At 35.8% G+C, this 22,792-nt stretch overlaps 1 protein-coding gene across 21 annotated transcripts in view; it reads left to right on the forward strand.

Annotated features, from left to right (window-relative positions):
• The window catches only part of LOC127656955 (neurexin-3a), a 421,181-nt gene extending 398,741 nt beyond the window's left edge, over positions 1-22,440 (forward strand). For 7 of the 21 annotated variants that reach the window (XM_052145529.1, XM_052145534.1, XM_052145532.1 and 4 more), the window contains 2 exons: positions 7,277-7,361; positions 17,347-22,439. In XM_052145529.1, the coding sequence (XP_052001489.1) occupies positions 7,277-7,361; positions 17,347-18,275 (1,014 nt within the window). In that variant the 3' untranslated portion in view covers positions 18,276-22,439. Of the gene's footprint in view, positions 1-7,276; positions 7,362-15,260; positions 15,841-17,346 lie in introns of all 21 variants that reach the window. The other 14 variants (XM_052145543.1, XM_052145546.1, XM_052145544.1 and 11 more) reach the window with 9 other exon arrangements.
• The last annotated feature ends 352 nt before the right edge of the window (positions 22,441-22,792 follow it).

Raw genomic sequence — 22,792 nt, forward strand, 5'->3', positions numbered from 1 at the left:
TGTTTTCTCGTGTCCAAAAGTCTATATCTCTCCTTTTTATAAACATCCTTAGGGTGACCAGAATAACCACATTTTCTGTAATTGAGATGCTGCACTCTTCTACTCTGTCACTCTTTAGCTCTCTCCTGCTTCCAATACCCAGCAGGACACTAGCACAACTCACACAGGATGTCAGTTATCTCTGAGCAGAGACATGGTAAATATCCTGCATTGATTAAGCAGATTTGCATAGGCAGAGCAGGCCTCAAGGCAAAGAGCTGAATGCTAACCAACATCCACAATGTTACAGGCCCAAAAATACCAGCTCACCCTGCAGCTGTGAGGTTATTGTGCACTGAGTAGGCAAACAATGCCATCAGCCTGCTTGGCACTGTATAGGAAGTGGCCTGGAAGTTGTCAAGCTGTGCAATATCTGCAAAAGCAGCATTTGTACACTTTTGTATAGATTTCTATGATGCATTTCCATTTATCATACTGTATGTGTAAACCCCTATCCCTGTATGCCTCCCAATTTTACAATCTGTTTTCAAGTAGAGTTGGGAAACCGTAGGGACCTTTCGAGCATTGCAAACAAATGTTGCACTTCCTGCTTTACTTCATCATGTAGCCATTGTAGAGTCAGTCAGTACATGTACAGTTATAATCGAGCTACAGTGTTTTTTGCATAGTCAAGCTACAGTCTTCGTCTGTCTGTCACAGTATATGTATGTAATCTAATATTTGAAGTAAGGATGTCAGCTAAGGAAGTGCCGGTAATACACACTGCTTGCCACCTCTGTCTTTCGGAGCATGAGGCCAACGCCAAGGCCAATTGCAGTTCGATTAACATTGTATATGCATTAGGGATGTGCCCGAAGCTGAACACCTTATTCGTAAAGGCACGAATACTGACTTTAAAATAAATAACAGATTCATCCGAATAATATAAAAATACATTTGTATGACTGATTATCCAAGAAGCACAAGGATCAAGCAGCATTTTGGATAAACATATCCAAAATTACAACAAATTTATGAGTGTAAACCTTATGAATGGATATGCGCATGGTGTGATTTCAAATCGGATAGGCATGGTCTCGACTCCACTATATTAATTGTGCATGTCTAGAGCTTGTCAATTATAACATTAACTAAGATGCAGGGCTGGATTGATAATCTGGGTTACCAGGCATTTTCCCAATGGGCCGATGCACTTTGGGGCCAATCAGGGGTGGACTGGCCATCGGGAGAACTGGGACTAAGCTGAAATGAGCCACTGTGTTATGCTGAACGGGCCAAAAAATGGTGACGCTTTATTCCAAAAACAAATGATAAAAACCAAAAATGCTCAATAGTGTAGCCTATTCATTTCTTAGGATAATTCCTCCTTGCGTAAAACAGAAAAATTGAAACATGTTCCGTCTTTTTTTTTTTCTTCTTCTTCCTTAAACTGTGCTAAATTTCAGAATGTTAAGTGTTTTAAATGTAACATTATTGTTATTAGCCTGTTATTATTCATATTGTTGTTGTTGTTGTTATTGTTATTACTATTATTTGACTAAATAATGGCTTATTATCGTAATAATTACTGATAAACCTGTTTTTAGGCTATATTGATTTTATTTCAATTAATTTTAATGTTTCAATTTGTTATTATTATTCACTACAAAATGTGTGCTTGACATTTCGCATTTTGCTTGACACCTCCTGACACCAGAATAATGTTGTTACACATGCACAAACGAAAATTGTTTCATGCCGATATTAATATTAGAAATACCAGGAGAAACCAGTTAACAACATATTTCACTGTTAATGTAGCCTACAAATTCAGCTTCGATAATAAGAAAAAAATTGTAAAATAATATATTTTTTTAATAATAATTGTATAATAATAATAATAGTAATATAATAATAATTAGTATTATTATTATTAATAAGCTATTATTATGAAAAGGCATAAACAAGGCCTATTTAATAATAGAAACTATAAATGTGAGAGTAACATTTAAAAATTGGTGTTTAAATTAGTTTTGACACACTTCCAGTTTAAGCCCCGCCCACACACGGTTCTATCCGAATACAGAGACAGATACATATCATTTTTTTCATATGAACAGATTCAGATAGAAATACAGAAAATGGCTTCACTGCACACCCCTAGTATGCATGCTGGACAAAGCCGAGCTACAATCAAATTATCTAGATCTGTTAACTCCCCTTAGCAAAATCAGACTGGTACAATGTCAGTCAGAATAAAGCATTTAGGATATTTTAAATAGACAAATTATTGTTTTAGTCTTATTGAAATAAAACTTTTAAAGTGCATGTAAATGTACTGAGTGCAACAAAAAATATTATAAATATAATTATAAAAAATAAATAGAGGGAAAAGTGTACCATGGTTTCAACATGTTTATCATTACACAAAAGCCCTTAGCAGTCAAGCTTTTCAGAGGATTTATACAGAAATCCTTAAAAATGAAACAAGTTACAGACTTAGCCCCTTCTGAGTTTGCATTTTGTTCGCATTACAATAATTGAGTCTTTTCACAAGCTTGCTTCATAGGTTTATTCTTTCCTAGCACATTTATTGAAAAAAAAAATTATTCCCCCTTGTTTTAGGCATAAATCTAACAAACTTAAGTGAGGTTTATGCTTAAAGAAACTAATAAGCTTAATTTGAGATGTATTCTCTAAAATCGATTTTGCTTCTCAAGTAAATGCATCTTGTTTTAAGGATGTTTATATATTTTTACTGGGGAAATAAGATAAAAGTGCTGATTAAGAATGTATTTTTTATTTTTATTTATTTTAGTATTTTTTTGTTGTGTGTCCTTTCTACATGACTTTTACTTCGCAAAAATGTTCTCCTTTCAGTCTTAAGTCCTTTGCACACCAGAGGCGACACAATAATGCGATTCACATTAAAAGCTAATCAAATTATCGGCGTTAGCACATTCGTGGTTTTAAAATAGGTGGTGCTAATCGATAAGCAATTTTACCCTGGTACAGTAGTTGACGCATAGCACCTTTCAGCCAGTCTGCCCTTTGTCTATGATGGGTGAGAAGAAAAAATACTTGTTTGTAAAACAACCATGGAACCACAATACAAAAGACAAGCAAGCAAGTTCTCTAGCAAGATTTTTCTACAAGTTACAGCAGCGATGACCATTTCGCTGTTGATGTTCACCTGCTAGACAAGTTGACTAGCAGCATTATCATGTACATTATACACAGTCTGACACAGTCTAGATAGTAACAAGTGTAAAAAAAACTATATTAACCGTTAAAACGTGTTATCAATTGGAACAATACTGATTACATACCACTGCCATGCTTTTTGTATATACTTGTTTTATGTGCATTTGTTTAAAATGAATGTATAATGCACATACATAATGACTGTTTAAACAAATGTTGTCAATTGGAACAATACTGATTGCATCTTATTGCCATGTCCATCTGCTTCCGTTGTACATTTGCTCAAAACCCTGCATGCTGCGAGATAAATGCGACAACATCTAAATGCTCCAAGAGTCTATGTATTCTATCCACACAATAAAACACAAATCCTAATCAACAAAACCCATCTTCAGTCTGACCCATTATTAGATACTTGAAAACTGTTATCGATGATAACACAGCAATACAATTACATTATTTTGTGGAGAACCACCACGTTTTTTGGTACACAAAGGCATTTTGATACAAAGACATGTATTCAGTGTGCAATGCAAGTCACAGCAATAGTATTCATATTATTAATTTTGGGGAAGAAAAACACTTAAGATCTGTAAAGTTGTTTATTAAAAAGAATTATACAAAGTCAAATATACTGCAGTATATATTATACTGTATTTAGATATATAAGAGAACTTGCATAAGATTAAATTCAAAGGCAAACAATGCAGCAATATGGAGTACATTATGAAGTCAATCCACATAAGATCAGAGAGGTTTTGTTTTTTTAAAGGGGATGAAAGGCATTGATGCAGCACTATAATTTACATGTTAAGAGAACTTAAATTAAATTAACATCCTCACTGCTGATTAAAGATTTCTTCCTTGAGTTACTTCAGCGTTTAATGTTGGTGGTCTAAACAGCTTTCTGTGCTTTAGTGTCACCAGTTGCTCTAGTTCTGGTAACTGCAGCGGCTCCTAACATGTGATTCAAAGCTCATATTTATTTGTCAAGGCATCTCATTGCTAGGCATAGAAAAAAAAAACACACTCTTTGTAAAAAAAAACCACTTTATTGGCATGCAAATATTCACTCTAGGTGTGAATGGCTTCATAGGAATCCATTGTTTCTCTTCAAAATGTTAATAGCGTCGATAAATCTCTGCAAAAATTTGCGTTTGGTGTGTAGCTGCATTCAATCCACTCTGTTTTCAGTGAATCTACAGACTATTATTGAAGTTCTAGGGGAAAAATACAAGCCTGTCCATAATGACCTTTACCACTTCAAGGTAGAATAATCATATTTCACTCTGTCTTTGCCTCAGCATGCCTGCAGACAGCTCACTAAAACTCAATACACTGCAGAGCTGCTCATTTTCACCTGGCCAGACAGATAGACTGTCCAAAGGGTACTGTCATACTGTATATAGCTACTGTATGCCCATTCAAAACTGGCATTGTTTAGTCAGCTATTATTCAATATAGAAGAGCAAGCAAGCTATAGACTTAAGTTAGAGTGGACATATTCCATTTGACAGGAACAAAGGTGAGGCTTTAAGGGACATGTCCATTCAATGTGTCATTTTGTATACATGGGTGTCTTTCCACAAATTGTCAGTGTACAAAACACTTTAAAATGTGGTGTAAAAATTGTATTTAAGAGTGAAAATTCAACCAACAAATCAAGCTGTAAATGCGATTACTTCCTGGTTTGCATGGGACAAGTGTCTAGGAGATTTCTCACGCAACGTGCTGTCAGTAGCGATAGATGGAAAGGTGATCACTATTGAATTGGTGTGAAAATATCTCATAGGAGATGTTACTTTTCAATTTTATAGAATCGGGTTGATTTCAGTGTACTTGAACATTCGGAACCAACGTGTCAATTTCCAATGTGATCATGTCGGTTTCAGGGATTTTGAACATTCGGAACCAACGTGTCGATTTCCAATGTGATCATGTCGGTTTCAGTGTTCTTGAACATTCGGAACCAGCGTGCCGATTTCTAATGTGATCATGTTGGTTCAGAGCTTCTGCAATGAATTCCTGGACACCAAATTTAGAATAACTAGAAGGTCAACAAAGTTTTATTTAATGATGTTCAAAATCAATAAACAGATAAGTCTTGGGTCAAAATACATTGTTCTTTAAATAATATGTAATTTTCTTAAGACTGAAAATAAATTGAACGGATTTAGCCGGATTTGCTTATCTGTTAGACACCATGAAGCATTACACTTTGGGATTTGTGAAAAGTGACGAAACGAGCTAATCTTCCACGAGTTCAATATTAAGTTCTCGTCCCTGTCAGGCTGGGCAGGGAAAGGATTAGGCTCTTCTACAGAGATCAATGTTAACGGCTTAAGTACCACGGAAACACATTCTCGCATTGTTAATATGTAGATTTAGTCAATTTTCTCGTTCCCAACAAAAGCAATAAATGAGTATAAAATGACATAATTCAGCAGCTCTCTACTGCATTGCTGGCCTTTGTCAGTGCTGAACTCATGGTATTGTGAAAGAGGATATCGAAGACTAGAAGATGTTTTTAACATATTCTGTGCTAATAGATTGTAGTAGCCGTATGTGTACCTATGCAATAGTTGGCAAAAATCTTTAGACATCCATGTATTCACCAACATATTCAAGGCAGTCTTTGTGTCAGTAATGTTTAATACTGAATTTCAATCATGGGCTAGGTTTGGAGCAGTTTATGATAATAAATGCTGCATTTTGATGTCGTTCAATGGGGAACCCCAAGATAATTTCACATTTTCTCCGCAATCAGTCAATTCTATTTCTCATTGCTTTCTGATCTCCACCTCTCCTTTCCGTCACAGCGATGAGATGTTTGCCACACTAAATATAAATTCAATGAATAATTTCATATTTACGAGGTGGCGCTCCACACTGGAGTCATGTGGATATTCCACACCACTCCAGTGTGGAGCTCCACCTTGCCTGGAATGCATGCAAATCTATTTTTGCACACCATTGTTTTTTTTTTCATTCTCATACCAAAACGTGGTAAAAGGAATAAACTCAACTCTTTCATGGCTTAAGTCCACCAAGAATATAGGGGGATAACATTTTATTATTTTGTCAAAGCTAATCATATTTATGGTCCTGTGCTTTCACATATTGTAGGAAAGCACTTTCAGTTCCTCTGTGTTATTTAAAATTTCATCAACTTGGTCTACGACAGTACTTATTTTGCCCCACATTCTAATCTGCTCCTAATAAAGACATGCCAAGCAGAGTGTGTGAAAAATGAGCTCAACGCTGCGTTTGCCATGAGTAAGAGGGAGCTGTGGGGATAAATCAGACCAGAGAGACTTTGGAGACACACAGATAATCTCAGAGTGCCGCTGTGTATTTGGTCCTCAGCTCTAAACAGCAGTGATCTAAAGTGATATAAAATCCATGCAGAATTCCAAAAGGGTGAGATGGAGGTGACTCACATAAATGTTTGGCGTTAGCAGTTTTTCCAAAATATTATTTTTTTTTTTTTTGGAATTAACACCCTGAGCACATTAATTTAATGTCTGTCACCGGTGGCAGTGACTTATTGCATATGAGCGGGCATACATAGAATCTGCACCCACAGAATATTCTGCAGATTTCTGCAGAAATAGAATGATTAAAATTCATAAACTGCACCACAACCATCACTAAATGTAATTGAATAAATAATTAGCGTTTTCAATTATTATTTCTGTTTGGGATGTTTGGACAAACAGATCAATATTTTGATTGCACTACAGTTACACTTTTCATGGAAATCAACATACAAATAGCTTACTTAAACAGTAGTTGCTTTTGCATATTAAGCTGGGATTGGAGAATATCTTTAAACATCTGAAAAATGGCACACTTCTGTTTTAACCCTTAAATGCATGGGAATTTCACCAAACACTTTGTAATGTTTCAATTAATTGCCTCTAAATCTGTGAAAAGCAGTTTTGTAGATTCTTTAGACTCCTACAAATGACCAATGTTATTTGAAAATGCTCTTTTAGAGTATGGTTGTGCAATCTAATGTATTAAGTCTATCTCTCTTTTTTGGGTCTGTTCTCCTGTTTGTGTGTTTCATCATCTTATGGCTACCCAATAGACCACGGACGACATGGTCTCATCGGCAGAATGTTCCAGTGACGACGAGGACTTTGCTGAGTGCGAAGGACATGCAGGTGGGCTAGGTCAGTTGAATTTTGCTTGCCTCTATGTGGTGGCCTTTCATTCGCAACTGAGGATCAGATCCTCAAAGCATCGCCTCCCCCCATGGATAGAAAAAGTGTAACTTCCTGCCCAATCCAACCCATTTACACAAGTATAGAGACATGGATATAGTAGGATGTAATAGAAATAGAAAAAGGTTTGCATTTCTAATGCTTAGTCCATTCAGTAGCCTAGAATCAGAGCTTATCTCAAATCATTCCCCCCAAGCTTTTAATTATGAGCTACACTTGGCCATGGGGTTTTCCGAAGTGGTTAACATGATCACACTCAATACTAATTTTGTCCACAGTGCCTATTATCAGAGCATACGTACAAAATTAGTACATAAACGTGACATGTTCTCTGCATTGATGCTTCAAAATGTATCATACAGTGAGGTTTGTGATAGTGGACTGCGTTTTGGCACATGATACATTTTGAGTTTTCTCTATGAACTTTGCTTTCAGCCAAATAGTCAATTAAGTGCTGTTGAAGCAGTCTTTCCTTTTCTTTTCTGTTTCCTCATTTAAAGAGGCTTGATCTAAGTTAACTTTATTTAAAAGAGAACAGATATCATCGAATTTCTGTGTACAGATTTTTGTTTTGTGTCGTTATTTTTATATAACAATATAATTTTGCCTCGGTGTGAACAAAAGTGTTCTGCTAATTTTTTCCAACCCAAATATGAAAAATATAATTTAGTGATTAGAAAAAAAGATATAGTGCGAAAGACATTTGTGAGAAATTGGGTATTGGCTTTGTTTTTTAACATAAAGGTAGCTTTCAGAAAATAGCTTGTCATGTCTTTATGAAAAATGTTAATTTATGATTGTAGTTGTAGATAACTGAAATTTCATTCTTTGCAAATGAGAGAGCACATTAATTGTATGATAATTTGAATATAACACCACCTGTTACAATAATGTTGATTTTTTTCATATCTGAGAAGTGGATATAAAGAATTTTTTTCATGTATTCATTTGGCTGATGCTTTTATATAAAGTGACAAGACTTTTAATAAGTTAGGCTTTTTGACCTGGGAATTGAACCCATGACCATGGTGTCGCCAGATCCACGCTCTACCAGTTTAGATACAGAACAATGCATCATCAGATCATTTTAAGTGCCCAAAGCTATTTCATGGCCTGTTAGTTTTATCCATTGGCCTGTAATGTGGACACTAATGTGCAACATTTTTATTGAGTTCTATTCAATGAAATCGTATATTGTTATGTTTTCATGTAGACATGACAGGCTAGTGTCATCTGGTTTGTTCACTATAGCCCACTCTGACCCTCTGCAATTCTCTAAAATGTCAGTCCCAATTTCTTCCAAATGACAGTCACCAGGTTAGTGGTTTGAGAATAATATCCATCTTTCTTAAATCTTTATGTACTCATAAAGATAGCTATTGGCAGGGTCCCAATCATCCAGTCACGTTTACACAGAAATTCATGCCATTCTAACCTCTACATTAGTTGATGTGAACGGCTGCATGAAACATTATCGCTGCAGGGTCTGTCCTCATATATGGAGAGTATTCTGTACAGCATGTATGGAGTACTTGATTCGCCCTCTTGATTTCATGAGCTTGTTTGTGGTTTCTTTTGTTTTCGAATAAGTCTTCATCTGTTTCCCAACTATCTAAAAGCAGCATTCCTGTCACCTCGCCTCATCTTGTTCCGCATGATATTTTGGTGTTGAAATAAAATTTTCCTCCATTTTTCTCAAGCATCTGTGCCGTTTGGCTTGACCTTGAATATTGCCATTATTATTGATTAACAAAGCAAATAACAGGCAACAAAATCTTTTCTTGCCATCAAAAGACTTTTTGAGCTCATGTATGGATAATAATCTTAAGAAAGTTGTGTTTAAAGAATGACCAACACCCTTGAACCCCTACTCTTTAATACTTTACAGAGCCTTTCTGCATACTAAGTATTTCTGAATGCAGATGGCATAGAAAGAGTTTTATTGTCACAAACCTTACGCTTCTCAATGGCCCTGTTTACACCTGGTATTATGATTCATCTTAGGTGATCTGAACTGAGACACAGATTTCAAGGCAAATGTTTCTGATTTTGTGACTACATACATCACTTAATATGTCAGTGTATTACTGCATGTTGATAAATACATACATTTATACATATACGTATATATAAAAATGCACAAAAAATCTCTTCTAAATATACTAGAATTTTACTCTAAACTGTTTCAAGCTGAATTCTCATTTATTTCCGGGAGGAATACCTGTATTAAATGAACTTCGGATGTGCGTACTTCACATGATCTGCATGTTAATATCAGGCATACTAAATAAATTGTGTGAAGTATATGTATGCGCTTTTCTAAATGTTTTTATAGGATGGTTATTTTCTTTTAAAGATGTAAATAACTGGCAAAGTTTAAAACCCATTTTGCATCAGGACGAATTCAAATTTAATACTACTCCGAATTTTCAACTACCTCCGAATGTCGTTTGAGTGATCCGATCACGAACCGTTTTTAGCCCTGTTTACACTTGTGCTTAGCACTTGTGATCAGATCACCCAAGACAGATCTTAAAACCAGGAGTGAACAAGGTCAAAGTCATGGTTTCTCAAGCAGTCATTTGTGGCATGGTAACATAGTAGCTAGTAGTTAGAGCCATTTTCCAGAATACAATCTCATTCTTCAGTGCATGGCACCATTTTTTTGTGCTTCATGCATATACTCACCGTTGGACTAACCTGAGTGCTGTATGTACGAGCCAGTTTTAACAAATCATCATTCCTCAAGCTTTTATGGTTGCAAAGATTTCCGCTACATTTCCTGTTTCAAGTCGTTTTCCTGTCTGTGTCTTGACGTGTTGTCATGTGATTCTGTTCTCTGTTTGTAAAATTGTTGGGTTTTCCCTTTATCCCTTTCTGGAATTCCATAGGAGGGCTTAGACTGATTCAGTAATTTTGCTTAATATATTCTAAAACATATTTCTTTCTTTTTAAACAAGACAAAGGGTGAAGTGAATTTGGAACTGAGGGCATAAAGCCTCTAGAGACTTAATTATTTTTTGAATGAAGTATATCTCACTCTTATAGTTAACAGTAGAGTTTGTATATGCAGGAATGGGTCAGTGCAATGTATTTATTCTAAAAGGTGCATCAAAGATCTGTGTTAACGTGTAGTGTTTTACTAATCAGTTCTAAAGGGCAAAGTTCTAAATCTCTGCAGCAGTGTGATTTGTTCATGCTTATCAGTGTCTCATATTGAGGCTTTTGATTATATAATTATAATCCGGTATTAACAAGCTACAGTTTTGCTTGGCAGTGATAGCAATTTGTTTTTGTCTGCTGAAAAGTCCCATGATACTTTTCTATCATTAAAACCATCAGCAAAGCACAACATATAAGAATTAATAAAAACGAGATATCATTTTCCAAAATGTCAAGAAATGAAGATAGAAATTAAGAAAGAAATGGCTTGTTGTATGTGAACCTAAATGTTTTATAATCCCATTTAATTTATTTAAACTACTACTATTAATATGAACTTTTTTTAATGGACGAGTGTCTATCTAAAATGCACTAAATCTGTGTATTTTCTGTAATGCCAGGAGGCATTTTATGCTGCACTTATATTTCAGGCTCAAAACTAAGACATTCTCAAAGTGCATAAATATTTAATGGACTAGATTTTAGATGTAAGTCTGATTCCAGCATATTTATACATTTTTCATATATATATACTAGTTTAGCATGTGTTTGCTCTCTGCTGATTAGACAAAGATGAGAGTCTTTAGAGTCTAAGCCAATTAGATGCCTTCAGAATGGATGAAATTGAAAAAAGGTCAAACAAAGGGAAGAATAGTCCAGAGAGAGGCTGTGTTCATTGGTCCCACCCTGTGCCAAGAGAGAAGGGGTATGTTTTTATCACAGGCTGGCAGGTGGCTGTTCTGCACTAGAGCTCCTGCTTAATTACCTATCTATATTGGTAAGAGATAAGAACATACAAGACACCTCACATTGAGACACATTTGTGTGTGAAGAGTTTGAATACACACTATATATAATATTTGATGTATTACTAAGTTTGCATTTTAATGGTGCTCCTTCTTGTACACTCACATAGAAGCTTCCAATGGGTCTTGCTTAAAGGGGTCATATCATGAGGAATAAAAAGATAACACCTTGATAATCTGTGGAAACATACCGTTACTTTCAGATCTCAATCCCCAGTTCCACAAAGAGCAAACCAAGCTCCAATTCCACAACTTTCTGATGTCAGACAGATGAATACACTAACACATGACCATCCACGTTTATATCAATGATGCTTGATTGTGTAATCAGATACTAGGCCTGCCAATTACAAGTAAATCTCAACAAGTAAAATTGGAAACAGTAGGTTTACTCCGTAGGTCTGTGCTTACCTAAATTCAAAACACTGCCCCCAGTGGCAAAAGCAGTAAGAGTTGTTGGGCGTATAGGCACGTGTGAGCTCCATTTTCCATGTGAAATGTCCACGGAGGGGCGCCAAAAGCGAGTTGTGAAGCGAGCTGTTTTCAGCTGTACAGGCTGAATTACAGGGAAGAGGAATGCATATTTTATAAACTGAATCCCCCAACCCAAATCTAAACCTAACCAAGTGGAGTAAAAATTTTATTTTAGAGGGGGAAAGCAACCTCCGAATTGCACTCTTCACTGATTATGTGAACGTGATCACTTCCTGTTTTCAATGTGGGATCTGAACCCAGATCTCCAACACTGCTGATGCAACATGCTGCTGGTGACACCACAAGGGAAGGTAAACACACTGGATCCGATGCAAAAACATCTGATAGGAGATGGTGCTTGTCAGTGAGTCAGCATAATGTGGTCGAGCATAGGGTACTGGAACTCTCGGAAGCAAAATCCAGTTTGTCAGCGCTTATGCTGTTTCTGGCTGTGATCACACTGTAAATTCAGCAACAGTATGTTGAAAGTTTTGTGGCTGAAATTGGTCTGTGCTTTCCAAAATTCGAATCAGTACTTGATATGCGAATCAACTCAAAATTTGCATAAAATTTAATGCGCTAGGAGGAGGTGGATAAACAGGTAAACAGTTTTTTGGGTAAACAGTTTACTCGCAAATCTATGACGTTTTGAACATCCGTGCACATGTTATGAGTGTGCAATAGCTTGAGGTGCCTGGCCCAATGCCTCGTGCATAGCCCTTGGCATTCGGAAGTGTTTAACCCACAGTTGGTCTTTAAAGTGTGTCATCACAATCCAGCAGAACTGTTTAAGAGTGGCCGCTCCCATGGTTGTGGAGGCTGACAGTGTATGGGCATCGCATCCATTTCAGCCCTCATTATATCTGATATTACTCTCATTCTGTTGCATCTCCTGGCAGCATTTAATAAAATGAGGTTCAATTGCTCCAATCCTGCAAATAAAACTCTCAGATACAAGGTCATTCAGCTGCTCCATCAAGAAAAGGCAGGCTCCCTCAAGATAATTCGCATGACATTGTGAATGGAAACGTGCAACAATTTGTATATATTCAGGCAAATCTTTAGAAGTGCACTTAAAATATGCTAAATATTTAGATGGAAAATCAGCTAGTGGCCCCCAAGTGGCCAAAACCAGAATTGTTGTTGAATGCATAGGGACATGTCAGCCTCTGCATTCAACTAGTGTGGTGCCAGAAGCTAGTTGTTTTTAGTTGTAAATACAGTCAACAGGAATGCATCTTATCAACTCTTATTACCGCTAACCCAAACCTCGTCCTTAAACCTTATTTTAGAGTGATTAAAGCCATAGTTTATGTGAACGTAATAACTTTCTGATTCCCAAGGGACCAGAACTCGTGTCTTGGAGGTTGCGTGCAACACACTATCAGTAGTGCTAGAGGGAAATAAGATCATGCTTGAATCAATGCAAAAAATGTCAGTAACTTGTAAGTAATTTGGCAGAATGGGGTACATGAACTTTCTGTTGCAACATTTTCCACATGATTATGTTTGAAGAATCCCTATGTTAGTAAATAATGGCTGAAGTTTATTTTTTGGTAGATCTAGGATGAATATAAGTGGACCATCAATAAAATATTATGATATGACCCCTTTAATATCAAGTGCTCTTTAAAATGTTATACAATTGTCCACATTTTTTTAAAGCATGCTTACATTTTACATATTTAAAATGTGAACAAGTTATAATGTGATGTAATAAGTTGGAACAAAAAGTTTTAATCTACAAGTCAGTTCAGTGGTGCACAAAGAAACTTTTGGAGTCTTCATAACTCAAACAAACATGCCTGGATGGTCATGTAACAGTATGATTTCATTTAGGACAAATTTTGACTCTTGTTCAATCAGTCTCTCCAGTATTGCAAGATTTTCCAGCATGCAATACAGAGTCTAATGTTGGATAAGCTAATAGGGAACACATAGATTGCACAAATGTTTTGTTAAACCCTTCATGCATTGAGTTCATGCTTTGGCAACACACTGATTTTAAATTCAAAGAAAGGGTTATTTATATAGTGACATAAAGTGGCATTTTGTGTTCATTTAAACAAAAGTTGTACACGTCTCAGGAATCCTACACCTTCAGTTGATCATTTTTATTGGATTCTCCACCACAATGTTCACAAAGGTTTTTTTTTGTGTTTTTTTTTAACCCAAATCAATGGAAGAAATGTATCTGTTGTTTCTATCAAGGATAGGTTTTAGATTATTAAACTAAAGTAATTTAATGACAACTTTTCAGAGAGTTTGTTTCTATTTTCTATAGAAATGTTCTATTATCAACCCTCTTGTGGAATTCCCCAGTCAATACTCTGCTGCTTTTGAACCAAAGTCTGTGGGTACCAAACATGATTATGGATCTTTTCTTTCCTTCTCAGACAGATCATTCAGATATTATAGCTTTAGTTTACAGGTATAGAAAATTAGGAATCTGCTGTATGTATTCTGGCAATGTGCAGTGAAAGTGCACCAATAAACATCCATGACCTACAGGCCCTGGTTAAAAGGCTTAACCTTTGGTGTCTGATATGACCCCTTGCTTGCTGTGTTGTTCGTCTACTCTCCCTAAATGCAACTTACTTTACGCATGCGTCAACATCTTGCAGTAAAAAAGAATTAACCCATTTTCAGCCAATTTTCCTCTCTCTTTGACATACATCCAGACTGCACGCTCGTTATATGTGTAAGACTAACAATGACAGATATATTTGTCTTTGGGTCACATGACAGAGGATACAGTTGTCTGGTAAACTGTCCCTCTCGATTGTGTCTGTTTTATATTTTGTGCATCTGGTTGTAGTGTGTGAAAATTAGAATTGCTTTGTTCTTTCGTCTCTGGGAATTTTGTCTTTTTAGTTTATACACACTCAAATCAATTTCCTTTTTTTGTTGGTTACCATTTTTTGAATAGCTGAATTTTTGGGTTCAAAATTAGTGGTGAAATTTAAACTATATGTAACTATTAAATCCCAGTTATCATTATTTTGATAACATGTTTTGATTTTTGGTCTTCTTTTTTAGATTTGGAACTAATTCAATGAAAATTCCATGTGCTTCAACTGATAAATCATTTGACAATGCAAAAACACAAAAAGATATCACAACAAGAATAATATGGCAATATCTCACCTGCTAAAACCTTTCCATAAAGTCCATAAAGCACATGACCGTCAGTGAAAAGGTTCCAGATCTTGATATGATTCTTGTTTTTTCAAATTCTGACAGTGATCTTGATAAACAATTGACGTTTAAAGAATGTTTTAAAACTGCATGGCGAATAAGTTGCAGTTTAGGGTTTGTCAGATTGTCAGTGTTAGAGTTTTGTTCTTTTTTCGTAGATGGGCATGTATATGCTCATTGTTTGTATATCCCCATCCCTTCCTTACAGCCAAAAACGTTAATGCTGCCCGACCGCTTCGTACTGCCTATACATGGACATGGCAACTGACTTACACAATCACCCCCATCATTGTCATCTCCTATGTAGTATGTTCATAGGTCCAATTCCCTTGTCACACCCCCTTACCCCACCCCCCTCTAGCTATGGTAAAATATGTACAGTCATCCATTCACTCAAACCTGAAGATTAAAACCAATCTAAGCAAAAAGTTTAATTACTAGAATGTAGATATTTATTTAACAAAAAATGCTATATAAATCAAAGGCTCAAATATGTACAGTTTTTGTAAGAAAACTGGATATCTATCAAAGTAACAACAAAACAGAATAACGGTGAAGTTTATTTTTCATGTTATGTGGTGTGGATGTATGTGTTGTTGCCTCCCTGTACTCTCTCATGTGGGATCAAAAGTATATATAAATATATATATATATATATATCTAACCAGAAACACGTTGACCAGTCATTATGTTTTCACAAGAAAAAAACTTGTCCAAGAACATTCTTACACAACTTCCTTTTGTACGTTTTTTTCTTCATGCCAAAATCATGCGGGCAATTTGTTGATGTAAGTTGACAAAACACTTGGTATGCTTTTATGTTTTCAGTGCATATACTGTTGATAATTTGCTTGTTTAATTGTGTAATATTATGAGGTCAGAAGTTCTGATCTCCATTTACTACAGTGTGCAGTAGATTTTTATATTGCCTGTTTGTCAGTCTTGCTTTTGTAATGTTTGTTAACTAGTTATTGATAACATGGCATTGTCTTTTGTTTACTTTCATTATCATTTCAGTCTGCCTTTTTGTTTTGGAGTTGTTTTCATTTTAGAATATTTTTTTCTTCAACTCAAGTCAAAACTTGCTGGCAGGTTTATCTTCCAGTTGCAATGACTAAATATCTAGCAGTTAGAAATCATAAACAAACCTAAATATTTTTTCCTAGTATTAGAATTGCCTCATTCTTTAGCAACTACACACAGTGTAGTTCATTACTCAAGGCATAACTGTACATCTTATTGCAATAATGACATCCAAGTTTATTTTTGCATTGTAACAGGCAATATTGCAATCTCAATAAGTCTAGAGGATAGATGTTTGAGGAAATCTATTATCATTATAGTTCGAATTGCATCCCTTGCCTTGTGAAATTCTTAATTTGTTGCACTTTGTATCAAAGTTTAACATTGTGTTTCCAATAAATTATTTATTCACTTAGGGCCTATTTGAAATTATAAATGTAATTCATTATAAGTTAAACAAAATACATCCAGCATTGCATTGATTTTTATTACTAAAAGATTTGTGTCAGACTAAGGCTTATGAAACCAACCGTATCCAATTAGTAACTGGGACAGAGATGCAGATGTCATTGCACACTGGAGATAGTACCTGGCATTGGTAAGGCTTTCTAAAGCCATTCAAAAGGCAAGAGGCAGTACAACGGTAGGGAGCCAGATGTTCCATCAAACACAGTATAATTATACAAATAGAAACGATAGAAAGTAGGTACTTTATCATATTTCAACTATACATGCTGTTGACATGCAGCTCAACCTCTTAAGGCACATTTGAATGTCTTATGAGGTGAGACTTCAACTCATTGCTTAAATAAATAGACATTTTATATAGATTTTTCTTCTGACATTTATTTTTAGAAGACATGCATGAAACTATATATGAAACTATACTTCAATTCATGCATTAATTCGTGCATTTGAGTAGTTAGATTTTGCACACATAAATTTGAAATTTATGCAAATAATTAAAAATATTATTTAAAAGATAGTACGTACATTATTGGGCTCGAAAAAGAAAATGCAGAAATCTAACTGGCTCACCAACGAAGACCTCTCAAGTCTTTTTGATGCCAATTTATAGTCCTTTCTGTTCTTGGTTATTGGATATTGGTTTGCTGTTGTCTTTGTCTTTGACTTTCCTTTTTTGTGTGTGCAAGTATATTCTGTATCTGTTATTAGTCTATTATTTCACCTGAAAATATGATTTTGACATTTCATTGTTCTTTCAATCGAGATGTTCTCTAACATGCCCTCGTGTCTGTGTTCAATTGTAGGAGGTGAATTAGTTATCCCAGTACTTGTAAAGCACCCCTCAGAGCTCCCCTTTGTAGCTAGTCGTACACCCTCCATCCCCTTTCCCCCAACCCTCCGCCCCCACCTCACCATTATTGAGACCACCAAAGAGTCCCTGTCCATGGCCACTGAGGCGGGGGTACCTTGCTTGTTGGACCAAGGCAGCGATGATTGTGATGATGATGATGATGATGATGGCTTGGTGATATCTGGGTTTGGCTCTGGGGAAGCATACAACTCTAACCTGCCCCCTTCCGATGATGAAGATTTTTACACCACCTTCTCCTTGGTAACAGATAAGACCTTGTCTTCGTCGGCCTTTGAAGGTGGCTACAAAGCTCACACGCCTAAGTGGGGATCCAAGGACTTTAGACCTAACAAAGTCTCCGATTCTGGTAGGACTACTACCACCGCATTTTCCCCTAAGCTGAGCCGCTCCACAACCACATCCGTGCCACCCAAACTGCCTGCAGGCAAAATGAATCACAGAGAGCTAAAGCCCCAGCCTGACATAGTCTTGCTGCCATTGCCCACTTCCTATGAGGTAGACAACCCAAAGCTGAAGAGCCCATTAATAACCTCCCCCATGTTCCGTAATGTACCCACAGCAATCCCCACGGAGCCGGGCATCAGGCGGGTTCCGGGGGCCTCCGAGGTGGTCCGTGAATCTAGCAGCACCACCGGAATGGTCGTCGGGATAGTTGCAGCTGCCGCTTTATGCATCCTAATTCTCCTGTACGCCATGTATAAGTACAGAAACAGGGACGAGGGATCCTACCAAGTGGACGAGACCCGAAATTACATAACCAACTCAGCACAGAGTAATGGAGCAGTCATGAAGGACAAACAGCAGAGCTCAAAAAGCGGCAACAAGAAACAGAAAAACAAGGACAAGGAGTACTACGTGTGAGATATCGAGAGAGGCGTAGCAGAACATTAATCTGTTTTGGAACTGCACCGACAGAAGCCAAACCTTGGCGCTGTGCTGAGATTGCGAACTCTGACAGGTGAATTGTACCATAAAGCACACTTAAGCATACCGAGAAGGTAAATAGCAACATTAGTGACCTTATTCCTCTATCTGGTCGGAGATGTTATCAGTGTAGAATATTCCACAGCTACATCATAATCCTAAGTGACTTTTAGAGGTATGTGATCCTTGGCGTAAATCTTGTTTCCTTTTCTTTTATCTTTTTTTTTTTCTTTTTGTAATTCTGTAAAAAAACATAAAGAGGAAAAAGTTATATCGGCCATTTCAAGCATGTAAGAGACAGTGCTGGCGTCTGTAAAGAAAGTGGGACTGAAAAAATTTTTATCACATATTATGAGAGATAAAAAGGACTCTGGCAACAAAATATATATAAATAGATATATATGATAAATTTGTATTGTTTATACATTTCATGTGGTGTCTTATAATTTTTTTGCTCTCTGCAAAAAGAAGAAAAAAATATGTAATAAATTAAATTTGCTAAAGACAGGTCACTGATGACACCACAGCACTGGTATGACATTTTAATTGTGCAAACAACTGTAATATTGAAAATGTGTGAGTTATGAGAAGGACAGTGAAGTTTTCTTGTCTGAGTAAAGCGACTGATTGTAGTGCATGCCATGCCATCTTTCGCTTCGATATAAGATGTTCGACGAACGATGCTTGAACACGTCCACCACGCCAATCCGATCATCAGACCCCTCACAGCGACAACAAGGGACCACGCTCCCAAATCTCTATTTCTGTTTCTTTGCAGCCAGTTGCTGATTGGAACTTTTTGAACCGTATGTATGTTGGTCCATTTGCTCTCGTCTTTTTATACAGCTGTCTGGTGCAGACTGGCACAGTGCTATGATACTGTTAAAAGATGTCTATACAAAAATAAATCTAATGTGAAAAGTGTGAAAAATCTGTTGTCACAGTCAGCTGTGTCAAACAACAAATTTGTTTACATATTTTATTACATGATATAGCGGTTGTACTTTGTAGGTAGATGATGTACATAAAAACCTAAGTTGTATTTTTTTTAGTAATTCTATTGTACAGAGAGATCATTTGATTTATCAGTGTATTTCATGAAGAAAATACGACACTGTCAACTCATGTGAAAGAAAGACTTTGGCGTGTCAAAAATATACACACGTTTTGTAAGGTAAAGCAGAGAATATTGTTAGATTAGAGGTCTAATCTTTCTCGCAGATGTTTCGCATGGATATTTGACTACTTGAAGCTGTAAAAATACAAGACACACCTCTTAATTGTATCAAGGTTTCCTTGTTATCAGTTGTTCTATTTATAGAAGAATCAAAGAAATATGTAATAAAGACAGACTAATATGGATACACACATATGCAGCTCAGATAATTTACACGGTGTGATTATTACCGTAATGTCTTAATACGAGTGGCCTGGACTGCAGTAAACCCTGTTGCGTTGACGCACTTTTGTTTGGCATTTTTGTTCTTATTCATGTATATTTTTGAATTTTTTCCCATTTTTATATATGTTTGTTTATCACTGTACCATAAATATGATGTGGAGATGTGGCCATGTTATTTTTTTATAATTATTTTCTAATCAACGTCATGTGCTGTTTTATTATTTTCATTTATGACATCATAGTCATGTGGCTTCGCTTCAAAAAATATTTGACAATGGTGTATAATAAAACATTCCATGGAGGTTGATCATATATCAGTGGTCTTAATTAGCGGTCATATCTAAGCTCTGGCCATCTGCGGTATTTCAGTATGTGTCGGTGTGATACATATTTTTCTAGAATCCATCATGCTGAAAAGCATAAGCACTTTAATTTCCTGTTCTGTTACCTCTATAAAATGTTTGAGAGACTGTAATATGTTATGCTTAGCATGCTTTGGATTAAATTGATTAAATGCCTTGCTCTGTGTTGTAGGACAGGAAGGGTGCAGTCCACATTTGTTTTGAAGAATCTAAAAGATGTTACAGCCAATCAGAGCAATCACAGTAACAATAAATCAATATCCACCATTGTTCCCAATCAAAAATCACAAAAATGAAATGCACGTTAAATATTTTGCAAACCACTTAGCTTTAAATGAATTCAAACCCACTATCCACATAAACCTATTAACAAAGCAATACAGCAAGCAAAATTATTATTTTGTTTCCATGCCGACATAATGCCAGTAATCAGAAGCTGTGAACTCGGCTGGGTTTTAATCACTTCATTAGACATGGTGATTAAAATATGACTTACTATAACAAAAATCAAGAGGGTTTTTAATATGCTATTGTTCAAGGACAAATGCAAAGTGTATATGCATGCTCTAACCATGACCAGGAACAATGACCCTTAACCTATTACAATGGTTTACAAAAACATTGTTTGCTCTTCGCCTCTTTAAAGATTGATATGGTTCAATTTTTGCGTTACTTTTGGGTTACATTTTTCTCACAGCCACTTTCTCTTCTGCTATGCTATACATTCCATACAAATAAGCCATGCATTGCATACAAGAAACATTACAGGTCATGGTAGCTACTGTACAACACTCGTGTCAAAACAACACAGTAAACAAACAGATATTTAGAAAGTAGGTTTTCACATCATATTTATAATAAAGAATCAATAACATGAATATGCATGATATGTATTCCAATGAATGATGAAGAATAACCACTGTCTAAAGCTGCAAAGTTCAACACTTGGACCTGCATCATATATTTCATCATGTACTATGCCCATCGACAATGTCAGAGTCAACTTGTTTTTCAAAAGTCAGGATAAAATTCAGTGGGGAATGCCAGCCTAACATTTTCAAGGAGTAAGTCTGATGAATAAATATTTTTCGCTCATGTCAGTGCACGCTTGTTTTGAGTTGATCCATGGTGCGTACAGATGCCACAACTTCAAAGGCGGCATGTTGATACAACTTGAATGGAATAGTTTTTAATGCTACCAAAATGTCATAAAAGCGGTTTGTTTCATGAATCAAAAAACACGAAACATGCCTGCGTGTTAGCGAGTTGATTGACAGGTGATGTCTGTATCTAAAATGGTATAGGCTCTTTTACCTGCAAGGTGGGACTTCCTTTCTAAATCCATTGGACTGTTGGGTGCTAAAGCTTCTTGGTTGGACGTTCCCATTCCTCCCATTCATTTAAATAGAAGTGACTCATCTTACTCTGCTAAATAGTCTCTGGCCTCACACTCGATAGAAATACAATGCCCATCATGCACTACGTCTCCTCCACAAAGTTTGCACTCGTTTACTCCTGATTTCTTACAATACACGGACAGTAGAGGTGTACAAAAGCAGCATTTAATGCTGTCGAGAAGACTCAGGCAAAAATTACCTTTCACATGTGTTATTTACAGAAGTTTCTTCATATGTCATTGGACAATATTCATCGCACATTGAGACACTGAGCTGTTGCTTCATCCAGTAAAAAGAATAAGGGGATTTAATAACATGTATTTTAAGTTATTTCTACCACAATAAGGGTCAATATTCACAAGCCATAGACCAGCACTGGCATGGCAAGGTCCCCGTTTCTGACTGTATTATACTTAATTATTTTGATTAATTTTGCTAGATAAAGTATTGCCCTCTGTGATATTATTATTAAGTTAAAATATTATGACAACTGATGATACTCCAGCTTTCACAGCAAATGCAGAAGTGAACAATAATATACTTCTTAACATTGTGACTCTTAATTTGAACATACAGTTTGTCTAATAGTGGTCAATGTTGATGTATTGCATTTATGCAGTATAATATAATTTTTACTTTCAGTAAAATTTACATCAACAAAAATCATGTCCTGTTTCTGAGAGATCTGTCATGTGCATGTGCAGAGGTCTGCCAAACTGAAGAGAGCACTGATGATGGACAAATTGCTTATGAGAAGTGAACTTTTCATTCTCCTTTTTTTCTTTAATGTGCAAAAAAGGACAGTTAAAAATTATGCAGAAATTTGACCAAAAAAATATCGATTAAATTGTGTTAACACTTTACAATAAGGTTTCACCTGTTAATATGCATTAATGTATTAGGTATCGTGAGCAAACCATTAACAATATATATTTTTTACAGTATTTATTAATCTTTGTCAATATTATTTATTAAGAATAGAATTGTTCTTTGTAAATTCATAGTGCATTAACTAATATTAACATATACAACTTTTGATTTTTAAAATCTATTAGTATGTTGAAATTAACATGAACTAAGTTTAATAAATGGTGTAAAAGTATTATTCATTGTTAATTCATGTTACCTAATGTTGTTAACTAATGTTACAAAATGAACCATAATGTAAAGTGTTAACAATTGTGTTATTGTATCATTACTTTTATTTATGAATAATGTGGTGTGATATTACAGATTATATGAATAAACAAATTAATCCTCAACTGTAAGTTTTTTTTTTTTTTTCCCCCAGTA

Source organism: Xyrauchen texanus, chromosome 16, assembly GCF_025860055.1.
Source record: "Xyrauchen texanus isolate HMW12.3.18 chromosome 16, RBS_HiC_50CHRs, whole genome shotgun sequence".
NCBI lineage: Eukaryota > Metazoa > Chordata > Actinopteri > Cypriniformes > Catostomidae > Xyrauchen > Xyrauchen texanus.